We start from the raw sequence: 22,120 nt of genomic DNA on the forward strand, positions 1-22,120 counted from the left end.
AGTCCTGAGGCTTAAATGTATTTTTTTTAACACAAAAGAACAGTTCAGTGACCTGATCGGCAGCTGTGTTGGCCACTAGATGGCATATTAGGTACTTGTTTGGAGACTTGAGTATATTACAGTCTATTTAGATTTGTATATTTGTTCCAATTTTACATGCATTCTCTTCTCAGTGTATCCACTGTGTCCTGTCTTTTTGATTTCCAAGCTTATATTTTGTCAGCATAAACAGAGATTAGTTTTCCAATCTCTCAAACAATACAAACAAATGTCAACAAAAAGGTCAAGTGAATATTTGGCATAACAAAGCTAAACTAACGAACTTGCCCTTTAAATCACTTCCTCTAGCATCTCATTAATTTTCTGCAGACTACCTTCTCAAATGCTTTATCTTGTCTGTGCATCAGAGTCTTCCACTGCTTGAAGAGCTCAGGCTGAGAATTGTGGATGTCTTTTAATGTCCCTTCTGTCTGTATGCTGCCATCCTTCATTGCAATGATCTACAAAAGAAACAACATTCAATTATTACTTCATTTGCCACATAAGAAGGTGGACATTTTTAATGCCCCATGAGAAGTAAAGCCAATATTTAACAGCAAGACTGACACTTTCTATCTGTCAGCTTAAAGTGACTACTAACAGGGAGTTTAAAAAAAACAAAAAACAAACTCTTGTGTGACCACTGGTGATTTATTGAGTGCCAGAAGGAGGAAGACTTTAACAAGGCAATTCATCACCCAGAGCCAGTATGAGAGAGACTGGGGCTTTATTTATTTCTAATAACAAGGCTGATGACAACAAATCGATGTGAGAATTGCAATTTCATGAAAACGTTTTCTCTGGTTAGATATGTTGGATCAAAGCCTTTGGAAATATGCATATTTATGTTTTAATTAACTAAAGAAATATTTGCAATCAAACTATATCTAGGAATCAAACATATCAAAACGTTTCCAGTAAACATCTAAACCACCTTAAAACAAAACAGATTTACTGTGTACAATCTCAAGATGTTTTTAGGGAACATGAGGTAAGTAAAATAATTATAGGATATTTACAGGAGAGTCTCACATTCTTGTACATCTCATCCACTTCTAATTGAACTTTTAAGCTAATTTATCTTGTTTTATATTGAAGAAAGGTTAAAAGTAATCGCAATTGACCACATCTATGACATGTTGATTAGCATAAAGTATTTTTATTTTTTTTATATATATTTGTGTGTGTGTGTGTGGTAATGAGTATATGCTATAAATGCTGTCAATTTAGCTGAACTTGTACACTCAAAAAAATGAAATCTGTGTGTTGTTTGATTAAAATAAATAGAGTATATTGTAACAAATAAAATGAATCAGTTTAAGGGATATACACAGTTATTTCAAATCAATCTAAACTAAATCCAGGGGAAATTAAATGAGCTCAACTAATTTTTGCTGAAACTACAAAAAGGAATTGAGTCGAGTCAACTACTTCTTCTGCGCATGCTCAGAAGACAGGAACTTCCGGTGACCGCTTCAGCCGACGCCATTAATGTGGTGGAGTTGTTTGAAATCGGTAAGTCCAAAAATCTTTTACCATCCTTGTCTATATTGTGCTAATAGTTATTAAAAACTGTTCAAAACAGTCCTAGTATTGTATTCAAGCAGATATTTGACTTTTTATTTTTTATATTTAAAACAGACTCGGATCACCCTGTATACGCAATGAAAAAATAGCAAATTCGTTTAAATGCCTGTATTCATGTGCATATTTAGACATTAACGTGGTATTTACTTAGATCTGACACTAGTTGTAAGGGGTATTTCACTAGATCGTTTGAGTTATATTACAAACATTAACCAATTAACCATTGAATTTTGTTGAGCTTGCTGTTAGCAAGGTGATATTTCCGTACGGGTAGAGACGAGAACACAGCAAATTCAAGTAAAACGATTTACAGTTATTTCACTTAAAATACAAGTTTATAAGTACCCAAAGCGTGATTTTTGTATTCGGAAATACATGGAAAACGAAAAACGCGTTCTATGGAGTCGGGACATGGTTTGCTAGCGGTATTCTGTTACAGTACATTATGGTTAGGGTTGCATCATTGTACGATGTGTAACGCGCATCTCGTCAGTAAAGCCGGTTCTGTAATCAGCGGTAAATTCCATCAGGTGCGCAGCTCCTCAGTGAACAACGGCTCTGCGTTATAAATGCGGCTCAGTGTGACATATGCACGATGATTATCCTGCAGCCCTAATTTACAGTACATTTCACTTTACAATCAGAGTATGGAGAGAAGAGTGATAGAACGTATGATCACAAATTTTTAAAGTGAAAGTTTCATTTATAATTTACAGTGACATGAAAAGTGGTTTCAGTAGCAGAACTAAACCATCCGAATCTATTTAAAAATGCATTTCATTCTGATACATTAAAAAAAATTAAATAACTATCAAGTAAATATCATGCTAATTCATTTTTGTTTTCATTTCACAGGTTTTACAAGAGAAACATAAATCATGCTTGGCTTTGTTTTTTTTCCCCATTGGGTAAGTAGTATTAGGCTAATTAATGTTATTTAATTTTAATTGATTCATGGATATTTTTAAAACACCTTTTATTACTGTCATGGAATAGAGGAACGTGTTTTATTAATCGGTGCTTGCACATACATGTTTTGGAATCCAGTATGTAAATGTATAATAGTCAAATCTAAATCAGATTTTACATACTGATACATTTTGATACCTGTGATTTTACAATTTCCTAATTGATTGTTGTGCTTGACCAATATTCAGACAGCTTGATGAAGATTTTTAACACTAAATGTGGAGTCAATGGCCGAACAATAAAAAACATCATGCAACCCATTTCACAGGTTGGTACACAAAGTTATACACACCTCTTGGTTATCAATATTCAATTTTTTTTTTTTTTTAACGGTGTTTTGTATTTGTTTTTTTAAGAATAACAGCATAGATGTGCGAAGAGAATGCATCCTCAAAGCATTGTGTGCATACTTGAATGAAGACCATGTACAGCTGTTCAAGGAGTATGCTGTAAGCAAATCCTTCTCTTCCGTCTATTTCACTTTCATATATTACCTGTACTGTGTTCTTAAAGATTAGTTGTCATACAAATGCTGCATATTTTGTTTATTTTGCACAGGATTGCGATTGGTTGAGTGCCAAAGAAGCGATGAAGCAGACAGTAATGGGGATCTATATTGTTCGACATGAAGGACATGACCCAGTGGATCAGCCTGTAGATGTTGGTGTCGTGATTGAAGGGACTGAGGTTCTCAGCTCCTTGAGGAATGCAGCTGTAGCAGTGGCCATGTTATTCGGACTCATTTACGCCTTGAACCTTAGCTACCCACAAGAACTCAAATCTACATTTGAGGTAATCCAGAAAGTGTTCTTCAACCTGGATGGACACAGACTTTCACCAAAAGTGCAAACCCTGAAGAACAAGATGTTGGAGTAAGTTGACCTTGTTCTATTTTGTTGTAGCTCAACACTGAGCAGAAATTGTCTTAATTTTTTTTTATTATTATTGTATAGTCATTTTATTTGGTTACATGCAATATATCAGTATTGTTAATCCTCTTTTTATTTTTTCGGACGGTGGTTGGTTTCTAAGTTTTATTTCTTGACTTGGCTGAAACTTTACAACTACTGCTGTAGTTGCTTTAATGTGATTCTTGAAATATGTAGTTGTAAGATACTAGTTTTGAGATTGTATCTCTACACTAAGCACAAGTTGGTGTTTTTTCCCTTGAGTGCAGTAATTGCCAAATCTGCATTAAAAGTGGTTGATTTTCATTTTATTTAATTGCATGCAATAGCAATATTGTTTCTCCTCTATTTCTATTGTGTAGTTTTTCTTTATTTGACAAAATATTTGTCAACCTGCCTGAAACCTTAAAACTACCTCTGTAGTTGCTTTAAACTGACTCTGGAAATACTGTATTTTTGATCTGTCTTGTTCTAAGATGGAGTAGTTTTGAAATTGTAGGTCAGCACTGATCGGTAATTGCTGTTTTTTGTTTCACTTTGGACACTGAATAAAGAAAGATTTGAGACATTCACATTGAGTATTTGATTTGTAAGTAAATTTTGGCTGAAATATCAGTAATTAAATTAAGCTGGTTTAAAAGACAATTACGTCGTTCAGTTAACATATTTCTGGTTGTTTAAATTTAAGTGGTTTCAATTAATTGGCTCAACAAGACAAAATTGTGTAAAGTTAAATTCACAAGACAATTAAAACAAAAATAATTTGACCTCATTGGCTGAAGATGATTTTTGCTTATGGGTTCTATTTGCCTAGATTAAGCAGAGATAACATAATTCAAATGCGTGGAAATGTGTGTCATAATTATATTAAGTTACACCAACGATTTATTTTTTTGAGTGTACTGAACCTGGAATATTCTTGTAAAAGTAAAATCTCTGCAAGTGCTTCCATTCTGGAAGAGAGAAATTAAAAGTAACATATTTAGTTACCTTTATTATAAATAATGCATGTCTCACTTTTTTTAAAAGTAGTGTTTCCAGCAACTGAGCTCAAAATGTAGGAGTTTGGTGCATTGTTATAAGTGTTTCCAGAGAGACATGTCTGAGTACAACATTTGTGCCTGTTACATCTCATAAGTTGTCCGAATGTGGAACATTTCTTGTTGGTGAAAAAGAAATTATCAGAAGAGAATGATTTGCCTATTCTAAACCTGCAGTGACCTTATTTTAGTTGAACAGCTTTAGTTTGGTCTTCAGCTTGATTTCTCTCATTGCAAACAGTGGCCAAATGGGAATTTAATTAGATTTTTCTGTAGACCAGATGGTCTATTTTACTCAATGTGATCTATAATGAACTGCGTTAGTAGGAATTGCAGGTTAAAACATGACAGAAACCAAATTAATTCATCCTTTAGAACAGGCTTGTATTGAGCAATAAATAAAACGCATTTCTACAGAAATAATTTCTGAGGGCTCCTCAGAAATGATTTCTAGAGGTTGACGACAGATGATGAATGAAGGTAAATAATTCATAAGTATAGCTCAGCCTTTGTGAGATTTGACTTTTAAATTAGGCTTCTAGACCTCAGAGCTCACCTTTTCAATAATTATTTTGCTTTTTCTCTTTCCGATATAACAGAGAAGAGTCAAAAGGCCAAGTCTGCTCTTCTGCCTAAGAGCAGTTATAAATCTTATCTAGTCATCAAAATTCTGACCAACTGATTTAAATGACTTTCTAAAGGGGAAGAACTATAAGTGTATTTGCATATGAAGTACCCAATCTGCATGTGGGAGATACTGTAGTTTGTGTGTCACGAGCACCACCGTCCTCTTCTCCTCCCTCAGTAGCTTAAGAATGCCCTCCTGCATCAGGTGATCACTCAGGTGAATGTCCAGTGCTGAGAACGGATCATCCTACGATAAAAGAAAAAAAAAAATTGACGTCTCACTTCACTGATTTGCATGTATAGCTAACTGTATCTGGACCTACCAGGAACACCACATTGGTGGTTTGGTAAAGAGCTCGAGCGACACCGATTCGCTGCCTCTGGCCTCCGGAAAGAATAATGCCCTGGAAAGAGCAAAGAATAGGGAAGAGGAAAGTTACCAGCAAGGCTGTATTGATAAAACACCTAATTAGGAAGGGGGCAGGGGGTAGAAGTTGTTATGGTAACCGTATCGCACGCACTTTGTCATGTGTATTGATCATGTTGACTGTTGACTGAACTCTTTAAATGAGCTGGAAAACTGCTTTTAGGAACAACCTGAAAGCCATTTACGACATCAGGCTGCCTTAAATGTGACCTGGACTAAAAACCTGAGAGTAAACAAAAAGAGACAGTGCCTTTTTAACGGCTGCCTGGATACTAAAACATGAGGAATATGCATGTTTATCAGTGGAATTCAATATGACCCATCATAACTGAAACTCTACCATTTGCAGTTCTAAAGCCATTCCAGATGGCTGGTAATGAAATGCATCACCAAAGTCACATGGGCGGCACACTAACCCGCTCTCCGATCTCCGTCTGGTCCCCCTGGGGCAGGATGTCAATGTCCGGCTGGAGAGAACATGCTTCAATTACCGCTCTGTACCTGGAAACAACAAAAGATATGAGACTAAAGCACAGCTGGCTAGATACTTAACACTATGTGGTAATCTAGCTTTAGTACTTTTTGAAATAATGTTGTTGAAATAAAATTGGTGGCTAATAATGAATTACTGATTCTCTGCATGTCACTGATATAATAGCTTTTTTAAAGCATTACTACTTTAAGTATAAAAATTACAGACAAACACTCACAAAGCCACTGAAAGTAAGCCATTTGAAAATGACGCCATAGTCCAAAGATTCTAATTTACGTCCCAATATAATTTGTCAAAACTATCAGAGCTTTAAGAAATGTGTCCGTCCACAATAATGTGAAAATATACACAATATAAAAAAGCCAATCAGAACATAAAAAATGTGTGATCAGGCCAAGTAAGTATGAGGTGAATCATTTGATTTGAAGCAAAAAAGTATTCGAAAAATGCCAAAAAATGCAAAGGTACAAGACTGTATACATCATAGCTTTGCGAATGACATTAATCAAATGAATAATGACAGAGAAATATAAAACTAGTCATTTTAAATATATAAGTATATATTCACACACACACACACACACACAAGTGTGTGGAACTAAAAAGCGCTTTTAGCTCATATTGCGACTCTGGGGGTATTTTCTTCACACACAATTATTTCTAATCATAATTATTGTAAGATTAAGTTGAAAATGCGGTTGATAGCTTCAATAGAAGTAAAATACCATTGATTAACAACCTCAGAGCTGAGATTCTGAGTCAAAGAGTGGAAAACGGTCATGAAAAAATTAATTGGCACAAGAAACTTTGACCAAAGGTGCAGTAACATTTGCCATTGCTTGGTGAAATCCAGTCATTTCAATAGAAATCTGTGTGAATTGGAATTTCCCCATGCCGATTTTGCACGTTTTTCACATAAATTTGCGGCACTGATGAACAGAAAGCTACTTGGTTTGAAAGTGACTTCCATGTAATCTGTGCTTCATATATTTTTACACTACCGACAGTAAACTGACTTTTTCGCCAAAGAATTTTGCTACTGTGAGAGCATCTTAAAAGGACAAGTGGGCTGTAAGCAAATAAATAGATCAATGTACTTTGAGTACAGACACTGATGACACGTATCAGCCGTTGAGGGAACAGTAAAACACAGATTATGAGAAGCGGCAACTCACAGAGAGACACTGAAGGCCACATCTGTCTAATGACTCTCACTGAAGTTTAAAGAGGCGATAATGATCGAATGTCAGATGGGTATAGAGGATGCTTTTGTATTGACAAATGGACACTAAAAAGAAGAATAAACGCTTGACTTTTGTACATCACTAGGGCAACTGAATGCCAGACACAGGTTAATGCATAATGCGTACAGAAGGCCCATTAGACACAAACGTTGGACCTAGATGCCATATGGTGGCTTTTGCATGGGCAACAAATCCATGGAGTGAGAAATCAATGATAAATATCTAGAGAAAGTAAATGAAGGTCAGTTACCTTTGCTTTATTAAAGGCATCTCAAAAGTGATGTTCTCCGCTAGAGTGGTATTTAGGAGCCAGGGCTTCTGGGAAGCATATGCCACAGCACCTCTTTTCCTGTCAGAGGGGTTGCCATAACATCAGTGACCTCCTTCACAACACCAATGTTGCTCTTAAATATAAAAGAAAGGCTTGTTCAAGCTTTTTTACCTGACCTACACTAAAAAAAAAATATATTATTTGCATGAACAGTACACCAAAAATGATAATTATGTCACCATTTGTTTACCCTCATGTCGTTCTGAACCTGAATGTTGTTGTTTATAGACTCATGATATTTAGATTTCAAGTCAAATCAAGTCACCATTATTTACATAATGCTTTTTACAATGCAGATTGTGTCAAAACAGCATGCGTAAATCCAAACTTGCGCCATTTTTAATTTGATGGCTAAAATGGAGGGGAATATATTTTTAGGAAATGACATATTAAAGGGGACATAACACAGTTCCCTTTCAGTCGGTCACTCCGTGTCACGTCGGATGACCGACGAAATTGGGATCTCGCCAGAGAGACCTATCCACTTCGAGTGCAACTAAACGAGCCAATGGACATTGGCATGCAGTAATTCGCATTCAGCTGCCGCTGATCACAGCGTGAGTATAAGAGGCAGCAGGTGCACCGCATTAATTCATCCTTTCGCTTCGGAGTCGAGCCGTAGTGATTGAAGCTACTGCTCTCCTGTCCAAGAGAGTGTTCTACGAGTTCGGGCGTTACGGCGCAGCAGCGGTGGTCACATCGGACGGAAGATCATCTTCCTGCTGTCAGCCACACTAGGAGTGTGCGGTGGCCAGCTCCCCTGCGTGCTTCAGCACTGAAAGAGCGAATTTCTCTAAAAGAGCAACACGGGTGAACGTGTCTTTTCACCCGTGTGTTCCTGGGTGTGGTCGTTTCCTGGCGCCTCAGGACGGTCACGATCGCTGCCTTACGTGTCTGGGCATTCAGCACGCTGAGGAAGCTTTCGTGGATGAACCATGAACCATGTTTTCTTGTGGGGACATGACCATCTCAGAGTTGCGTAATAGACTCCATTATGTCAAACATGGCGGAGTCCCTCTGCCGCGATCCAACATTCCGTCCCGGCACCCGGGGTGACGCTGCATCCGGTGGAGTCAGAGGTGATTTGAGGATCACTGTGAGGGCTTCCCCAAGTGGAGCTCCTCACCCCTCAAGCACTCTGCAGCCGGTGGAGCTGCCGGAGCAGCTCTGGGCCCTCTGCTGGACGGGGTGAACCAAGCGTTTGCTTCGGCAGCCCCTCTGACTACCAGATGTTGATCGCTGCTCTCTCTCTACAGGGATGACGACTCGGCTGCGCTGCCCCCTTTGGGTGTGGTAGCGTTGTCCGAGCCAGACATGACGGCTATGCTTTCCCGGGCCGCCGAGAATGTCGGGCTCGTGTGGAATCCTCCACCGCGTCCCGATCCTTTGAGGCTGGATGAGTGGTTACTCCGGTGCCATTCTTTCCGGAGGTACATTAGGAGCTTACAAGATCGTGGAAGGCACCTTTCACTGCCCGACACAAATCTTGTGGCTCCTCCGCCCTCACCACCCTCCATGATGGGGCCGCTTTGGGGTACGTGGGCATCCCCTCGATGGAGCGGTCTGTGGCCATGCAACTGTGTCCAACAACCACTACCACCCTGCGGGGTGACCCGTGTCTCCCCTCACGGGCCTGTAAGTATTCGTCAGGTCTAACTGGCAGTGCTTATAGAGCCTGAGGGGAGGCGGTGGCTTCTGCCCTCCACACCATGGCGTTACTGCAGGTCCACCAGGCCAAAGCCCTGAAAGACCTGCATGAGAGTGGTCACGACCTGGTGGTTCTACATGAGCTGCGTGCTACGACGGACCTCGCATTTCGAGCATCGAAGGTGACCGCACAGTCTCTGGGTCGTGCGATGTCCTGCGGACCATCAGACTCGGCCACGCGATTCAATTTGCCCGGCGTCCCCCCAAGTTCAGGGGCATCCGGTTCACTTCAGTCAAGGCCGTCGATGCCCCTGTCTTACATGCGGAGGTTGCAGTCCTGCTGGCAAAGGACGCGATAGAGCTGGTCCCTCCAGCCTATATGAGGTTGGGGTTTTACAGCCCTTACTTCATTGTGCCCAAGAAAAAGAGGTGGGTTAAGACCGATCTTGGATCTGTGAGTTTTGAACCGTGCACTTCACAAGCTGCCGTTCAAGATGTTGACGCAGAAATGCATTTTCGGGTGCGTCCGTCCCCTAGATTGGTTTGCAGCAGTCGACCTGAAGGACGCGTACTTTCATGTCTCGATCCTCCTGTGACACAGGCCATTCCTGAGATTCGTGTTCGAGGGTTGGGCATGTCAGTACAAGGTCCTGCCCTTCGGGCTGTCCCTATCGCCTCGCGTCTTCACCAAAGTCAGAGAGGCAGCCCTTGTTCCCCTGAGAGAACGGGGTGTGCGCATCCTCAACTACCTCGACGACTGGCTCATACTTGCACAGTCTCGAGAGCAGTTGTGCGTACACAGGGACCTGGTGCTCAGGCACCTCAGCCAGTTGGGCCTTCGGGTCAACTGGGAAAAGAGCAAACTCGTGCTAACGCAGAGGATCTCTTCTCTCGGCATGGAGTTGGATTCGGTCAACCAGACAGCACGCCTCACCCAGGAACGTGCTCAGTCGGTGCAGAACTGCCTCAAGACTTTATCAGTCAGGACGGCGGTCCCACTGAAAATCTTTCAGAGGCTCCTGGGGCATATGGCAGCAGCTGCAGCGATAGTTCCGCTTGGTCTGCTCCATATAAGACCGCTTCAGCACTGGCTCCATGGCCGAATCCCGAGGTGGGCGTGGAAACGTGGTACTCACCGGGTTCAGATTACACCGGACTGCCGCAAAACCTTCAGCCCATGGTCAGATCCCTCGTTCCTTTGGGCAGGAGTGCCCCTGGAGCAGGTATCCAGGCATGCTGTGCTATTCACGAATGCTTCGGCCACCGGTTGGGTAGCCACGTACAACGGGCATGCAGTGTCAGGGGTATGGAAGGGTCCCCAACTGCATTGGCATATCAATTGCCTCGAGCTGCTGGCAGTACGCCTTGCCTTGAGGCGCCTCAGAGGGAGCCTTCAGGGCAAGGACATTCTGGTCTGTACGGACAACACTGCAACCTTTGCGTATATCAACCGGCAAGACGGTTTACGCTCCCGTCGCATGTCGCAACTCGCCCGCCACCTCCTCCTCTGGAGTCAGAAGCATCTGAAGTCCTTTTGTGCCATCCACATCCCAGGAGTGTTCAATCGGGCAGCCGACGAGCTGTCTCGAGCAGCACTTCCCGGGGAGTGGAGACTCCATCCCCAGGCGGTTCAGCTGATTTGGAGACGGTTCGGAGTTGCTCAGGTGGACCTGTTTGCATCTCCAGAAACCACCAATTGCCAGTGGTTCAACTCCCTAACCGAGGCAACGCTCGGAACGGATGCACTGGCACACATCTGGCCTGCGCAAATATGCGTTCCCCCCAGTGAGCCTACTAGCACAGACAATGTGCAAGATCAGGGAGGACGAGGAGCAGGTCTTGGTAGTGGCTCCATATTGGCCCAACAGGACCTGGTTCCCAGAACTCATGCTCCTCACGACAGCCCCTCCCTGGCCGATTCCTTTGAGGAAGGATCTGCTTTCTCAGAGACAGGGCACCCTCTGGGACACGGAGGTTCTAGGTGGCCTACCCCAGGAGGTAGCACTCACTATCGCTTCAGCATGTGCGCCGTCCACAAGACGGGCCTATGCTCTGAAGTGGAACCTGTTCGTCAAATGGTGTTCCTCTCACCATGAGGACCCTCGGAGATGTTCAATCAGAGCTGTGCTTTCCTAAATGCAATAAGGGTTGGAGCGTAGGCTGTCCCCCTCCACCCTTAAGGTTTATGTTGCTGCCATTTCCGCTCACCACGACCCCGTAGAGGGGAAGTCGGTGGGGAAGCACGATCTGGTTGTCAGGTTTCTTAGGGGGGCCAGGAGGTTAAATCTTCCTAGGCCTCCCTCCCTACCCTCTTGGGATTTGGCATTGGTGCTAAGAGCCCTACAAACTGCCCCCTTTGAGCCTTTGCAGTCAGTCGAGTTGAAGTTTCTCTCTATGAAGACCCTACTCCTGACTGCATTGGACTCGATCAAGAGGGTGGGGGACCTGCAGGCATTTTCGGTCGACGAATCGTGCCTTGAGTTTGGGCCGGCTGACTCCAGTGCAACACTGAGGCCTCTGGCCCAGCTATGTGCCCAAGGTTCCTACCACTCCCTTCAGGGACCAGGTAGTGAACCTGCAAGCGCTGCCCCTGGAGAAGGCAGACCCAGCCCTAGCTTTGCTCTGTCCTGTACGCGCACTGCGACAGTATGTGGATAGAACTCAGAGCTTCAGGACCTCAGAACAGCTCTTTGTCTGTTACAGAGGACAGCAGAAGGGGAAGGCTGTCTCCAAGCAGAGGATGGCCCTCTGGATAGTGGATGCCATCACCTTGGCCTATGAAGTACAAGTTGTGCCCTACGGGGTTACTTCGCATGTCTAAATGTCACTTAACCCTCTCTGGGAGGAGGTGACTCCGCAGTGTCAGAGTCACGTCCCGACACCACAGTCGCTGTACCACCGCTGAACTGCCGGGTCAACGGCTTGGCTCCTCAGCGAAAGCATGAATTAATGCGGTGCACCTGCTGCCTCTTATACTCACGCTGTGATCAGCGGCAGCTGGATGCGAATTACCGCATGCCAATGTCCATTGGCTCGTTTAGTTGCACTCAAAGTGGATAGGTCTCTCTGGCGAGATCCCAATTACGTTGGTCATCCGACGTGACGTCTCCGTTCCCTCCTTCAGGGAACAAGGGTTACATATGTAACAGAGACATTTCACCCGATCTCATGTAAATCGTGAGTACCTATAGAGTAGTATTGCATCCTTCATATCTCCAAAAAGTCTTTAGTTTGATCATATTTATAAAAGATACACCTTTACAATTCTCTACGAATATAGCCTGGAGGTGTGCCGTGGGTGGAGCTAAAGAGTGGCGAGCACTTGAGTGTCGATTACCAACAAAACAGAGACATTTGATGCCGTTTCACTTACCATATGCAGTTCTGAATCATGACCGGGATCTGTTATAGCTTGGACCGCTGCATCTTTCAGTATCACACGATGTGCAAATCCAGTGTCAAACTGGGCCATGTTTATAAAACGTTCATCAACGAACACACTTGTGAAACTCCGCTGCTGCCCCGAAGAACAAACTGCATCCACTGTTCACGTAAAACACTGGGTTCTTTTGGGAAGCTGAACAAAATTATCTTTCCCTTACAACCAAAAACACACTTCTTTAGAGACATTCTTCCCAGTTGAGTCCCACGCAGTGCTGGTGGATGAAGCGTGGTGATGGGTGCGCTCTTGCTGTCACTCTGGTTGATGAGGGCAAGGGCTCATTCTTCCAGGAGAAATGCCCATATAAGGAGTTCCACCCTTCATTACATCACGAAGAGCAACGATCGAAAAAAACTTTCCGAAACTTGTAAGAAACCTGGAAGTATGTATTTTACTTTGGCCATGTTTAGCATGAGAATCCAACTCTTTAAAAGTATAAATAACTCAACATACATGAAATAGCATTAGACCCCCCCCCAATTAAAGGTGCAATTGGTGATTGTCTTTAGAAAAAAAGTCTCTTCACATCCCGATAGCATTCATTAAGTTAAGTGGTCTAAATGTATTTATCTGTATTTATATATTCTGTGGAAGGCATATGACCAAGAAATGTTTGTCCAATCAAATGCTCGTTCCAAGCATTTTTATTGACTTTCCTACCTGCCTGTCAACATATGTATTTGCATACCTCTGCGCACCCAGTTCGCGCAGAGAGGATACGTCATTAGCACGGCCACATACGCTGTGCAAACAAAGCGAGAATGGCAGGCAAACATCAACAACCTGACCTTCCTTCTTGGTATTGTAGTACTGTTACTACCTGTACTATAAAGTTTTCTCACCAGTGAATGACATGATGTATTGTAGTAATGTTGTCTCTGGTCGTCTGGTCTGTGTGGGTATATTCCTTCAGGAGGCATGGCTTTGGACGGCGATTTGCAGGGAGGGTGGGACGTATGCTTTCAGTGCTATCAGGCTAAAGTTATCATTCTCCTATTGCACCTTTAAGTTACATCTTAGTAAACATGTGATGCGATCTGAGAAAACCCATTGAATGTCACGCTGGGACATTTTGAGGAAATTCGAAAAATAGGTCAAGTAAATTTTTTTTTGTCAAAATTAGCTTTTCATTCAATTATTATTCCATAGCATCTTGTCTATCATCTCTGAAAATATCTTGGCAAAATTCACTTGTTTAGTGCTGAAAAATAGCAATATATTGCAGCAAGCAGAAAAGACTGCGTCTTTCTCTTATGTTAAAGGGGTCATATGACATTGCTAAAAAGAACAATACTTTGTGTATTTGGTGTAATGCAATGTGTTAAAAACACATTATTTTCCACATACTTTACATTATTGTTGCTCCTCTATGCCCCGCCTTTGTGAAACACGTCAATTTTTACAAAGCTCATCGTTCTGAGAAGCGAGGTGTGCTCTGATTGGCCAGTTATCCAGTGCATTGTGATTGGCCGAACACCTCAAGCGTGTGACGGAAATGTTACGCCCCTGACTGTATTGTGATGGCGCTTCCTAACGCCGACGAGAATAAAATACATTACAAACAAAGCATTTGTTGCATCCAGTGGGGACATAATTACTGTTTATAATGACTTATACTGTGGTTCTTTTTACGCATCGCACCGCGTAAACATTACCACGTCTGCATTTGTGATCGGAGAAACGACAAACAACAAGCACTACTCTACACTGCTCAAAACTCACGTTTGAATCATCAATAGCAGAAACGTACTTACAGGCTGGGAGTCAGAAGCGTCAGACTGTCCTTGCAAAGTTGGAATTGCCCCACTTTATAGAAACAGCCTTTGTGCAAGCCAGCATTGTAGGCTACTCACCTACCAGGTTCAGGAAATAGTGCTCTGTAAAATGTGCTGCACACACTCTAATATTTACATTGTACTACTCTGGAACAGTGTTGTAAATACAACTTAACCACTGATTTCTAGTTGTGTCCTCTTTTGGAAGCCCAAACAAAGTAGTTTCGCTTTCACAGCGTCTCCACGACATGGCGCCGGCAGCAGCAACAATACTACAACGAGAATAAAAATCACGCCCTCTTCCATTGCGTATACATTTGGGAGGTGTTATTAAAATCTCCCCACATCGTGACATAGACATGTGGGGGCGTGTTTGAATGAGCCGTTTTAGGGGGGCGTGGACAAGTCTTAACTTTAATAAAGAATATCTCTTTGGTTTTGAGACTTTAGTCTTTGCAACTTCAGGGATCTTATCTATGCACAAACAGCTTGTAACACCCCAAAGAGAAAGGAAAACTTGAAATCACATCATATGACCCCTTTAAGAACACGCCGCGGAGGTGCTTTCTCTTAACACCACAAAAACAGTTACCTATCAAAATAAACCACGTAACATATGCAATAAAGGTGTATAAATGCACATTTCCCGCCAGTCCTGTGTAAACGGCATGCAAAGATTTTTATTTATTTAATCTTTAAAATCGTGAGATGGCGGAGTGCAAGAGAACACAGTCTGAAGTAACTGCTCCCTTAAACGATCTTGCTCGTCTTAATCTGCTCAATCTTGATGTCAGTACCCTAAACAATGTTATAATGAACTATTTCACATCCAGAGATGAAGGATCGGATGAAGTTACTAAAGAGGAGGAGTCCGATGACAGTCTGTTATATGCACAGGTGCGCGAACAGTTGCGCTGGGCTCACTTTTCTAAATGTAAACTACAAGGTACACTATTTTTGCTATCTAAACATACAAGCCCATGATAAACAACAGAAAACTGTCCTCTTCAAGGTAACGTTAGTCTGTTTGTTTAATGATGCAGTATTGCACTCCTGACAGACAGCTCTCGTTTTTAAAGGGCACCATTTTCATGTCGCATTTCCAACAGTTTTGGAAAGGGTTGAACCCAGCTTTCATATGGTATCAAAACCCACAAAAGGTTAAATTTCACCATATGGTGGATTTTCCTAGATCGCATCACATGCATGAGTCCTCATTTTTATGAAACGTTTATGTCATTTTTTTCCTCATTGGGGCAGATGTGGTCACTATGAACTGTTGTTCTTTGTGGTGATTACAGTGTTATTTTAGTATTATTTATATACTATTATAGCATTATTTTAACAAATTGAATTAGCTTTTACTGTTCTATTTGTTATTTTAATTTTAGTTTATGGAATTTTGTCATGTTGTTTGTTTGTTGTTACAAACCATTGCTATATATATATATATATATATATATATAAAAACAAAACTTGATCTTCCATTCAATATACAGCAATTATATGCAGTCTGCTGACCAATGAGATTTCTTAGTGAGTGGGGCTACACAACTGGCCAGCAAAATCACTGCGATCACAGTTAGTTAGGACAACATTTAGAACAATATAAAAAACTAAAGAATAAAATAAAACAATAATTTAGATGATAATAGTGCTGGTATGCAAAAATTAGCCAATAATAATGCATATTTTCATTTACATTAAACAAGTTTTAAAGGCAGAGTAGTCAGAGACTATTATTATTATTATTTTGTCTTTTTGTCATGTCTATTTGAATAATTGTTTAAAATTTAGCTTTAATTTATTTTCTGTTTTAAGTTTACTAAATGATAAATACATTGTATGTCTGGCATGTCAGGTTTAAAATTTCTCCTTCCAAAAATACAAAACAAAAAAAACATGACAGAGTTATCCTTTTTAATGTACTGTTTCTTTAAAATGTACTATGTGCTCTAAAAAAAGTATCTGAAGTTAATGTCTATATCTTATTGTTAGAATTAACCTTTCTGACTAGTATTCAGAAACTGCTTTTAAAACAACTATATTAGAACTAGTGAATCAAGTCTCGTGTGTGTGTGTGTGTGTGTGTGTGATACACACCTTATATCCCCATCTGCAGCTGCATCTGTGGGGCTGAAAGCACAAATACATAAATATCACTTTAAAAGGTTCCCCTAAAGCATCATGAAAAGACATTTACACACACAAGCGTCACCTCTGCAGTACATCTCTCTCAGCTACACTGAGCTCCACATTAAAACTAAAGAACTGCTTCTTATGCCATGTAAAAGGAGGCCGGAGAAGGGCTGTGTAATCACGTATGGCTGAATCGCAATGCAGTGCAGCCGAACCAATGAAGCTTTATATAGGGATGAGTACAGTGAGAAAGAGCCTTAATGGATTTGTCTATTGAGCATTTGGACATATAATGCCATGCTGTCCTTGGTAACTTGTACAAGCCAGGAAAGGATCAGGTTTTAGAGTATTGATTTAAACTATGGGAGAGTTGCATAATTATGTCTGAAAACAATTTAAGGCTGTGTTTGGAAAAGCATGCTATCATATTATTAACACAAACTTTGTCAAACTGTGCAGTATATACAGTAACAATATACTGCATGTAATGTTGTCTCCCACAATGCAACGTGTTTGACCTTCTATTTCAGGTGTGAGATAGCTTGCCAAAATTAAGTTTTGACAAAAAACTTAATTGAATATTTAGTTCTAACATGATAAAAACCCAGCAGCATTTCAACGTTTATTCATGGGTAAATCAACATCATGAATCACAGCAAAATTTGTTTAAATTTGAATTAACATTGATATTGTTTCGCATTTTTACATTGTCTTGTTTACATTATCTGTTAAATGTTTAACTTAAGTATTATGTCTTTTTACAATTATTTAGAAGTAAACTTTTTTTAGCATTTCAGTGATTATTCACAGGTGAATTAATGTCATGAATCAAAGTTTAATTACTGCTTTTTGCTATTTCTTTTTAAATATAAATAATGTCGATATTGTTTCAATGTCTTTTACAATGCAATGTTAATTTGATTTGTTAGTGGTAATTGTTTATCTTTTTACAATTATTTAGCAGTAAATGCTGTTTCAACTTTTTTTTTGCATTTTAATGTTTATTCACAGGTGAATAAACATCATGAATCAGAGTTCCTGCAATGTTGATTTTTGTTTTTGATTTTTCAAATAAAATCAATGCTGATATGCAACAGTTTCAACGTCTTTTACAACATCTTGTAAAAATGTCACTATTGATTTTTATTGATATTGATAAGTATTTTGTTAACCTTTTCTACAACCATTAAGCATTAAATGTTGTTTCAGCAATTTATGATTCAATATCTACTCGCAGGTGAATCAACAGAATCAAGAATCAAGGTTCAATCACTGTTGAATCAACAGTGAAATCACTATGTGTTTTACAACATCTAGTTAAAATGTCAATGCTGATTTAATTATTGCGTTATCTTTTTTTTGCAACATTTAGAATTTAATGTTTTTTCAACATAGAGACAAAACAGACATTTTTCAACCACATTTCATTCATGAAGGTCAATCTCATGCCAGCTAGTGAATGTCACTTGCTCACTTAAATTTATTTCTTAGGTCATGTGACCCCAGATAGCACACATATGTCCGCAATATGTCGGTTAATGATCACTTGATCTGGAAAGCATCTGCTGTGTACAAACATCTGACAGACATCTTTAAGATGTCAGTTTCACATACATTCTAAATCATAAACATCTTAAAGACGTATTCTAAACGTCTATAATATGAAACGTCTTATAAATGTATTGCAGAGGAGATCAGGGACAGTTTAAAATGCTTTGTATTTCATAATGCATACGGTCTGACATACAAATTTAAACAGTAAACATATAGAGTGTATGCTGTGCAGTATTCAGTATGCATCCTGCTAGTATTCCATTCTAAACAATACCATTTTCTATTTCAGCTGTGAGAAGGATGGATTGTGATTGCTTGTCGAGCTTAATTAGAAAACTTGCCCATCATTTAAAATTATGTTCTAGTAGGGAAATTACACTATTTCTAGACAACAGGCAACATTTTTGAAGTATCCAAATAGCATTTTGATAGAAATAACAAATGGCTTTTTGAAATGTCTGGTAATAACACACCTTGGCCTTGTAATGTATGGCATAGTGATTGCCGCCAACAGTAATAAGAGACGTCTATTCTTGGCTGCCATTCCAGCTCAAGTGCCAAGAACAGGACAGACACCTGCACACACTCACACATTGTGACAGCGCGTGCTGTTTTATTGATGACCGAGGGGACGGTAGTACATTTTATTTACCAGCACCAACTGTCACCTTGATAATAAAACGCTTTTTAACAGACCTCCAAAGAGCTAATACCTGAGCTTTTCACCACAGAGTTTATGTATGTAACAGACAAACCAAATTAGTTCACCCATTACAGCAGAAAAGAAAGCTATTAAAATTGCGGCTGTCTCTGTTGGAGCCATGGTTTAGTAGCTGGTATAAATGCTAACGTGTTGTGCAAATACAAAGCAACACAAATCCAGCTGGTGTCACTTCCCAGTCTGGTTTTCTCATCATTTCCTGTCCTCTTTCCACTTGCCATATAATAAAGTGGCCAAAGCAACAATTTCTCAATTCAGCCTGACTAGCCACAATTTCTTCAAAATTAGGTATTGCAGGATGCAGCGTATATTTATTTTCAACAATTTGAGACAAGCTTTGTCTCGGCATGCCTAGTGTTGGGGACAGTTTCCTTTCAGTCAGTCACGTTCAACGTTACGTCATAGTGACTGGCGTAAAAAGGATCTCGTCCGAGAGCCCAATCACCTTTGAGTGTTAACAAAACAAACCAATGACAGTTGGCGTGTGTGCTTTGCCATGTACACCCCGCCCCTGCAGATGCATATCACCTTATCGCTGAGGAGCAGAGCCTTTACAGCAAATCTCAGAGAAATCTCGGCGTTGGTGTTACGGCGCATCAGAGGGGGTTGCTGTCCAGTACTGCTGCTTCTCTCACGGCGTGCTGCAGCTTATCAAACTGCGGTCAAACTGTGGTGCTCACGCTGTAGTCTGTGTGGGTCCTAACATCCCAGTATAGTGATGGGGACACTATACTGTCAACAAGCACCGTCCTTCAGATGAGACGTTAAACCGAGGTCCTGACTCTCTGTGGTAATTAAAAATCCCATGGCACTTCTCGTGAAGAGTAGGGGTGTTACCCCGGTGTCCTGGCCAAATTCCCACCACTGGCCCTTGTCAATCATGGCCTCCTAATAATCCCCATCCACTGGATTGTCTCTCTCTCTCTCTCTCTCTCTCTCTCTCTCTCCACCTGTAGCTGGTGTGTGGTGAGCACACTGGCGCCGTTGTCCTGTGGCTGCCGTCACATCATCCAAGTGGATGCTGCACACTGGTGGTGGTTGAGGAGAGACCACCCACATGATTGGACCATCAGACTCAGCTATGCGATTCAATTCGCCTGGCGCCCTCCCAGGTTCAGGGGCATTTGGTTCACCTCTGCACGCAAGACAGGAGGATGCGATACAGCTGGTCCCTCCAGCCGAGATGAGGTCAGGGTTTTACAGCCCTTACTTCATCGTACCCAAGAAAGGCGGTGGGTTACATTTATGCATTTAGCTTGGACCTGCGCATTCTGAACCGGGCCCTTCACAAGCTGCCATTCAGGATGCTGACAAAGAAACGCATCTTTCAATGCATCTGTCCTTTCGTTTGGTTCGCAGCGATCGACCTGAAGGACGCGTACTTTCATGTCTCGATCCTTCCTCGACAAAGACCGTTTCTCCGCTTTGCGTTCAAAGGGCGAGCATATCTGTACAAGGTCCTCCCCTTCGGGCTTTCCCTGTCACCTCGTGTCTTCACCAAGTTCGTGGAGGCAGCCTGAGACAGTTTCAGAGGCTCCTGGGGAATATGGGATCCACAGCCGCTGTTATGCCACTCGGGTTCCGCTTCAGCGTTGGCTTCACGACCGGGTCCCGAGATGGGCATGGCGACGCGGCATGTACTGGGTCTCAGTCACCCCGTCAGACCTTGCTTTTCTTCGGGCGGGAGTTCCCCTTGTGCAAGTGTCCAGGCATGTTGTTGTATCAACGGATACCTCTGTCATGGGCTGGGGAGCCATTTGCAACGGGCATGCAGTCGCGGGGCTCTGGACAGGGTCCCGACTGCAGTGGCATATCAACTGCCTCGAGTTGCTAGCAGTATAGCTTGCTCTGCGCCACTTCAAATCGCTGCTACACGACAAGCATGTACTGGTCCATATGGACAACTCGCCCGCCATCTCCTCCTTTGGAGTCAGAAGCATCTGAGGTCGCTTCGAGCCTTCACGTCCCAGGCGAGCTTAATCGACTCAACCCCGAGACAGTCCAGCTGATTTGGAGACACTTCGGGGATGCCCTCTGGATAGTGGAGGCTATAGTCCTAGCTTACCAGTTCCTCTTGGCGAACCCTGTTGAAGTTCCTCCCTCACCCTCAGCAGTCAGGCGTGGCGGAGCGCCAGATGCCAGGGCCAGCACTCATGCGTTTGCCCAAGGTCAGCCCTTGTGCTCGGCTAGGTGCCCGTGTGTAGTGATTCCCCTTCAGGTGATCCCACATGTGTATTCTTCCACGGTATGGCTCCCCTCACGGTGAGCCCGTGTCTTTCCCTGGCAGAGACCTTCAGCCATATCTGCTGTGTATTGATCTCACCCCAGGCTGGCTGAGTCTACTTCAGAGACTTCCATATGTAGTACTGCCCTTGGCCAATCCATATGTGTAATCTCCACGTTACCTCCTTTATGCAGGAAGTGGCTTCCGTAAGGTTCCCCTAATTGTGTACGCTTTCCCACTGTTATCCATACCCACTGTAAGGAACAGCAGTAGCTCTCATCTCTGCCTAAGCCCTGTCCTATCTTCCATCCCAACTGGTGTGGCGGGACTTGCCGGTTTCCACAGGGCACTGGAGGGGGTCAGCAATAGTGGCGTTTTCATAGGGATCCCATTTACGTCAGTCACTATGACGTAACATTGAACGTGCCTGACTGAAAGGGAACATCTCAGTTACGTATGTATCCCTTGTTCCCTGAAGGAGGGAACAGAGACATTTCGTCCCGTCGCCACAGTTGCTTTACCACTGCTGTACGGCCGGGGCACAAAGTCTCGGCTCCTCAACGAAAAACTGATGTGCGTTTGTACACGCTCTCTCCTTTTATACCCCCGCTGCAGGGCAGGTGCATGTGGCAAAGCATGCACGGCAACTGTCATTGGCTTGACACTTAACACTTGGCTTAACACTCGATGGTGATTGGGCTCTCGGACAAGATCCCATTTACGTCAGTCAATGTGACGTTAACGTCTCCATTCCCTCCTTCAGGGAACAAGGGTTGCATACATAACAGAGACGTTACTTTTAAAAATAATGCATTACAATATTGAGTTACTCCCTTAAATTATTTGCATTATTTAACATTTAATTATTGGAAGTTTTCATCATACACTAAGGTTGCATTTCACTGTTTTTATTCATTGTGAGGAATACGGAATCATTTTTTTTGCAGGTGAGA

The 22,120-nt window shown here is 42.0% G+C and overlaps 2 protein-coding genes across 2 annotated transcripts in view; one reads left to right on the forward strand and one right to left on the reverse strand.

Annotated features, from left to right (window-relative positions):
- The window catches only part of LOC306866662 (ATP-binding cassette sub-family C member 8-like), a 94,572-nt gene that overhangs the window by 14,183 nt on the left and 58,269 nt on the right, over positions 1–22,120 (reverse strand). The window contains exons 19-24 of the mRNA XM_079411941.1: positions 16,633–16,665; positions 7,585–7,683; positions 6,014–6,098; positions 5,494–5,574; positions 5,280–5,417; positions 375–500 (exon numbers count right to left, since the gene is read on the reverse strand). Coding sequence (XP_079268067.1) covers positions 375–500; positions 5,280–5,417; positions 5,494–5,574; positions 6,014–6,098; positions 7,585–7,683; positions 16,633–16,665 — 562 coding nt within the window. The remainder of the gene's footprint in view (positions 1–374; positions 501–5,279; positions 5,418–5,493; positions 5,575–6,013; positions 6,099–7,584; positions 7,684–16,632; positions 16,666–22,120) is intronic.
- On the forward strand, positions 1,491–4,074 carry LOC306866337 (uncharacterized protein). Its single transcript, XM_079411462.1, has 5 exons — positions 1,491–1,554; positions 2,482–2,534; positions 2,784–2,863; positions 2,952–3,044; positions 3,154–4,074. Exons 3-5 carry the CDS (start codon positions 2,792–2,794, stop codon positions 3,469–3,471), a joined length of 483 nt encoding a protein of 160 aa, XP_079267588.1. The 5' UTR covers positions 1,491–1,554; positions 2,482–2,534; positions 2,784–2,791; the 3' UTR covers positions 3,472–4,074.

This window comes from Barbus barbus (genome assembly GCF_936440315.1).
Source record: "Barbus barbus genome assembly, chromosome: 48".
NCBI classification, from domain to species: Eukaryota; Metazoa; Chordata; class Actinopteri; order Cypriniformes; family Cyprinidae; genus Barbus; species Barbus barbus.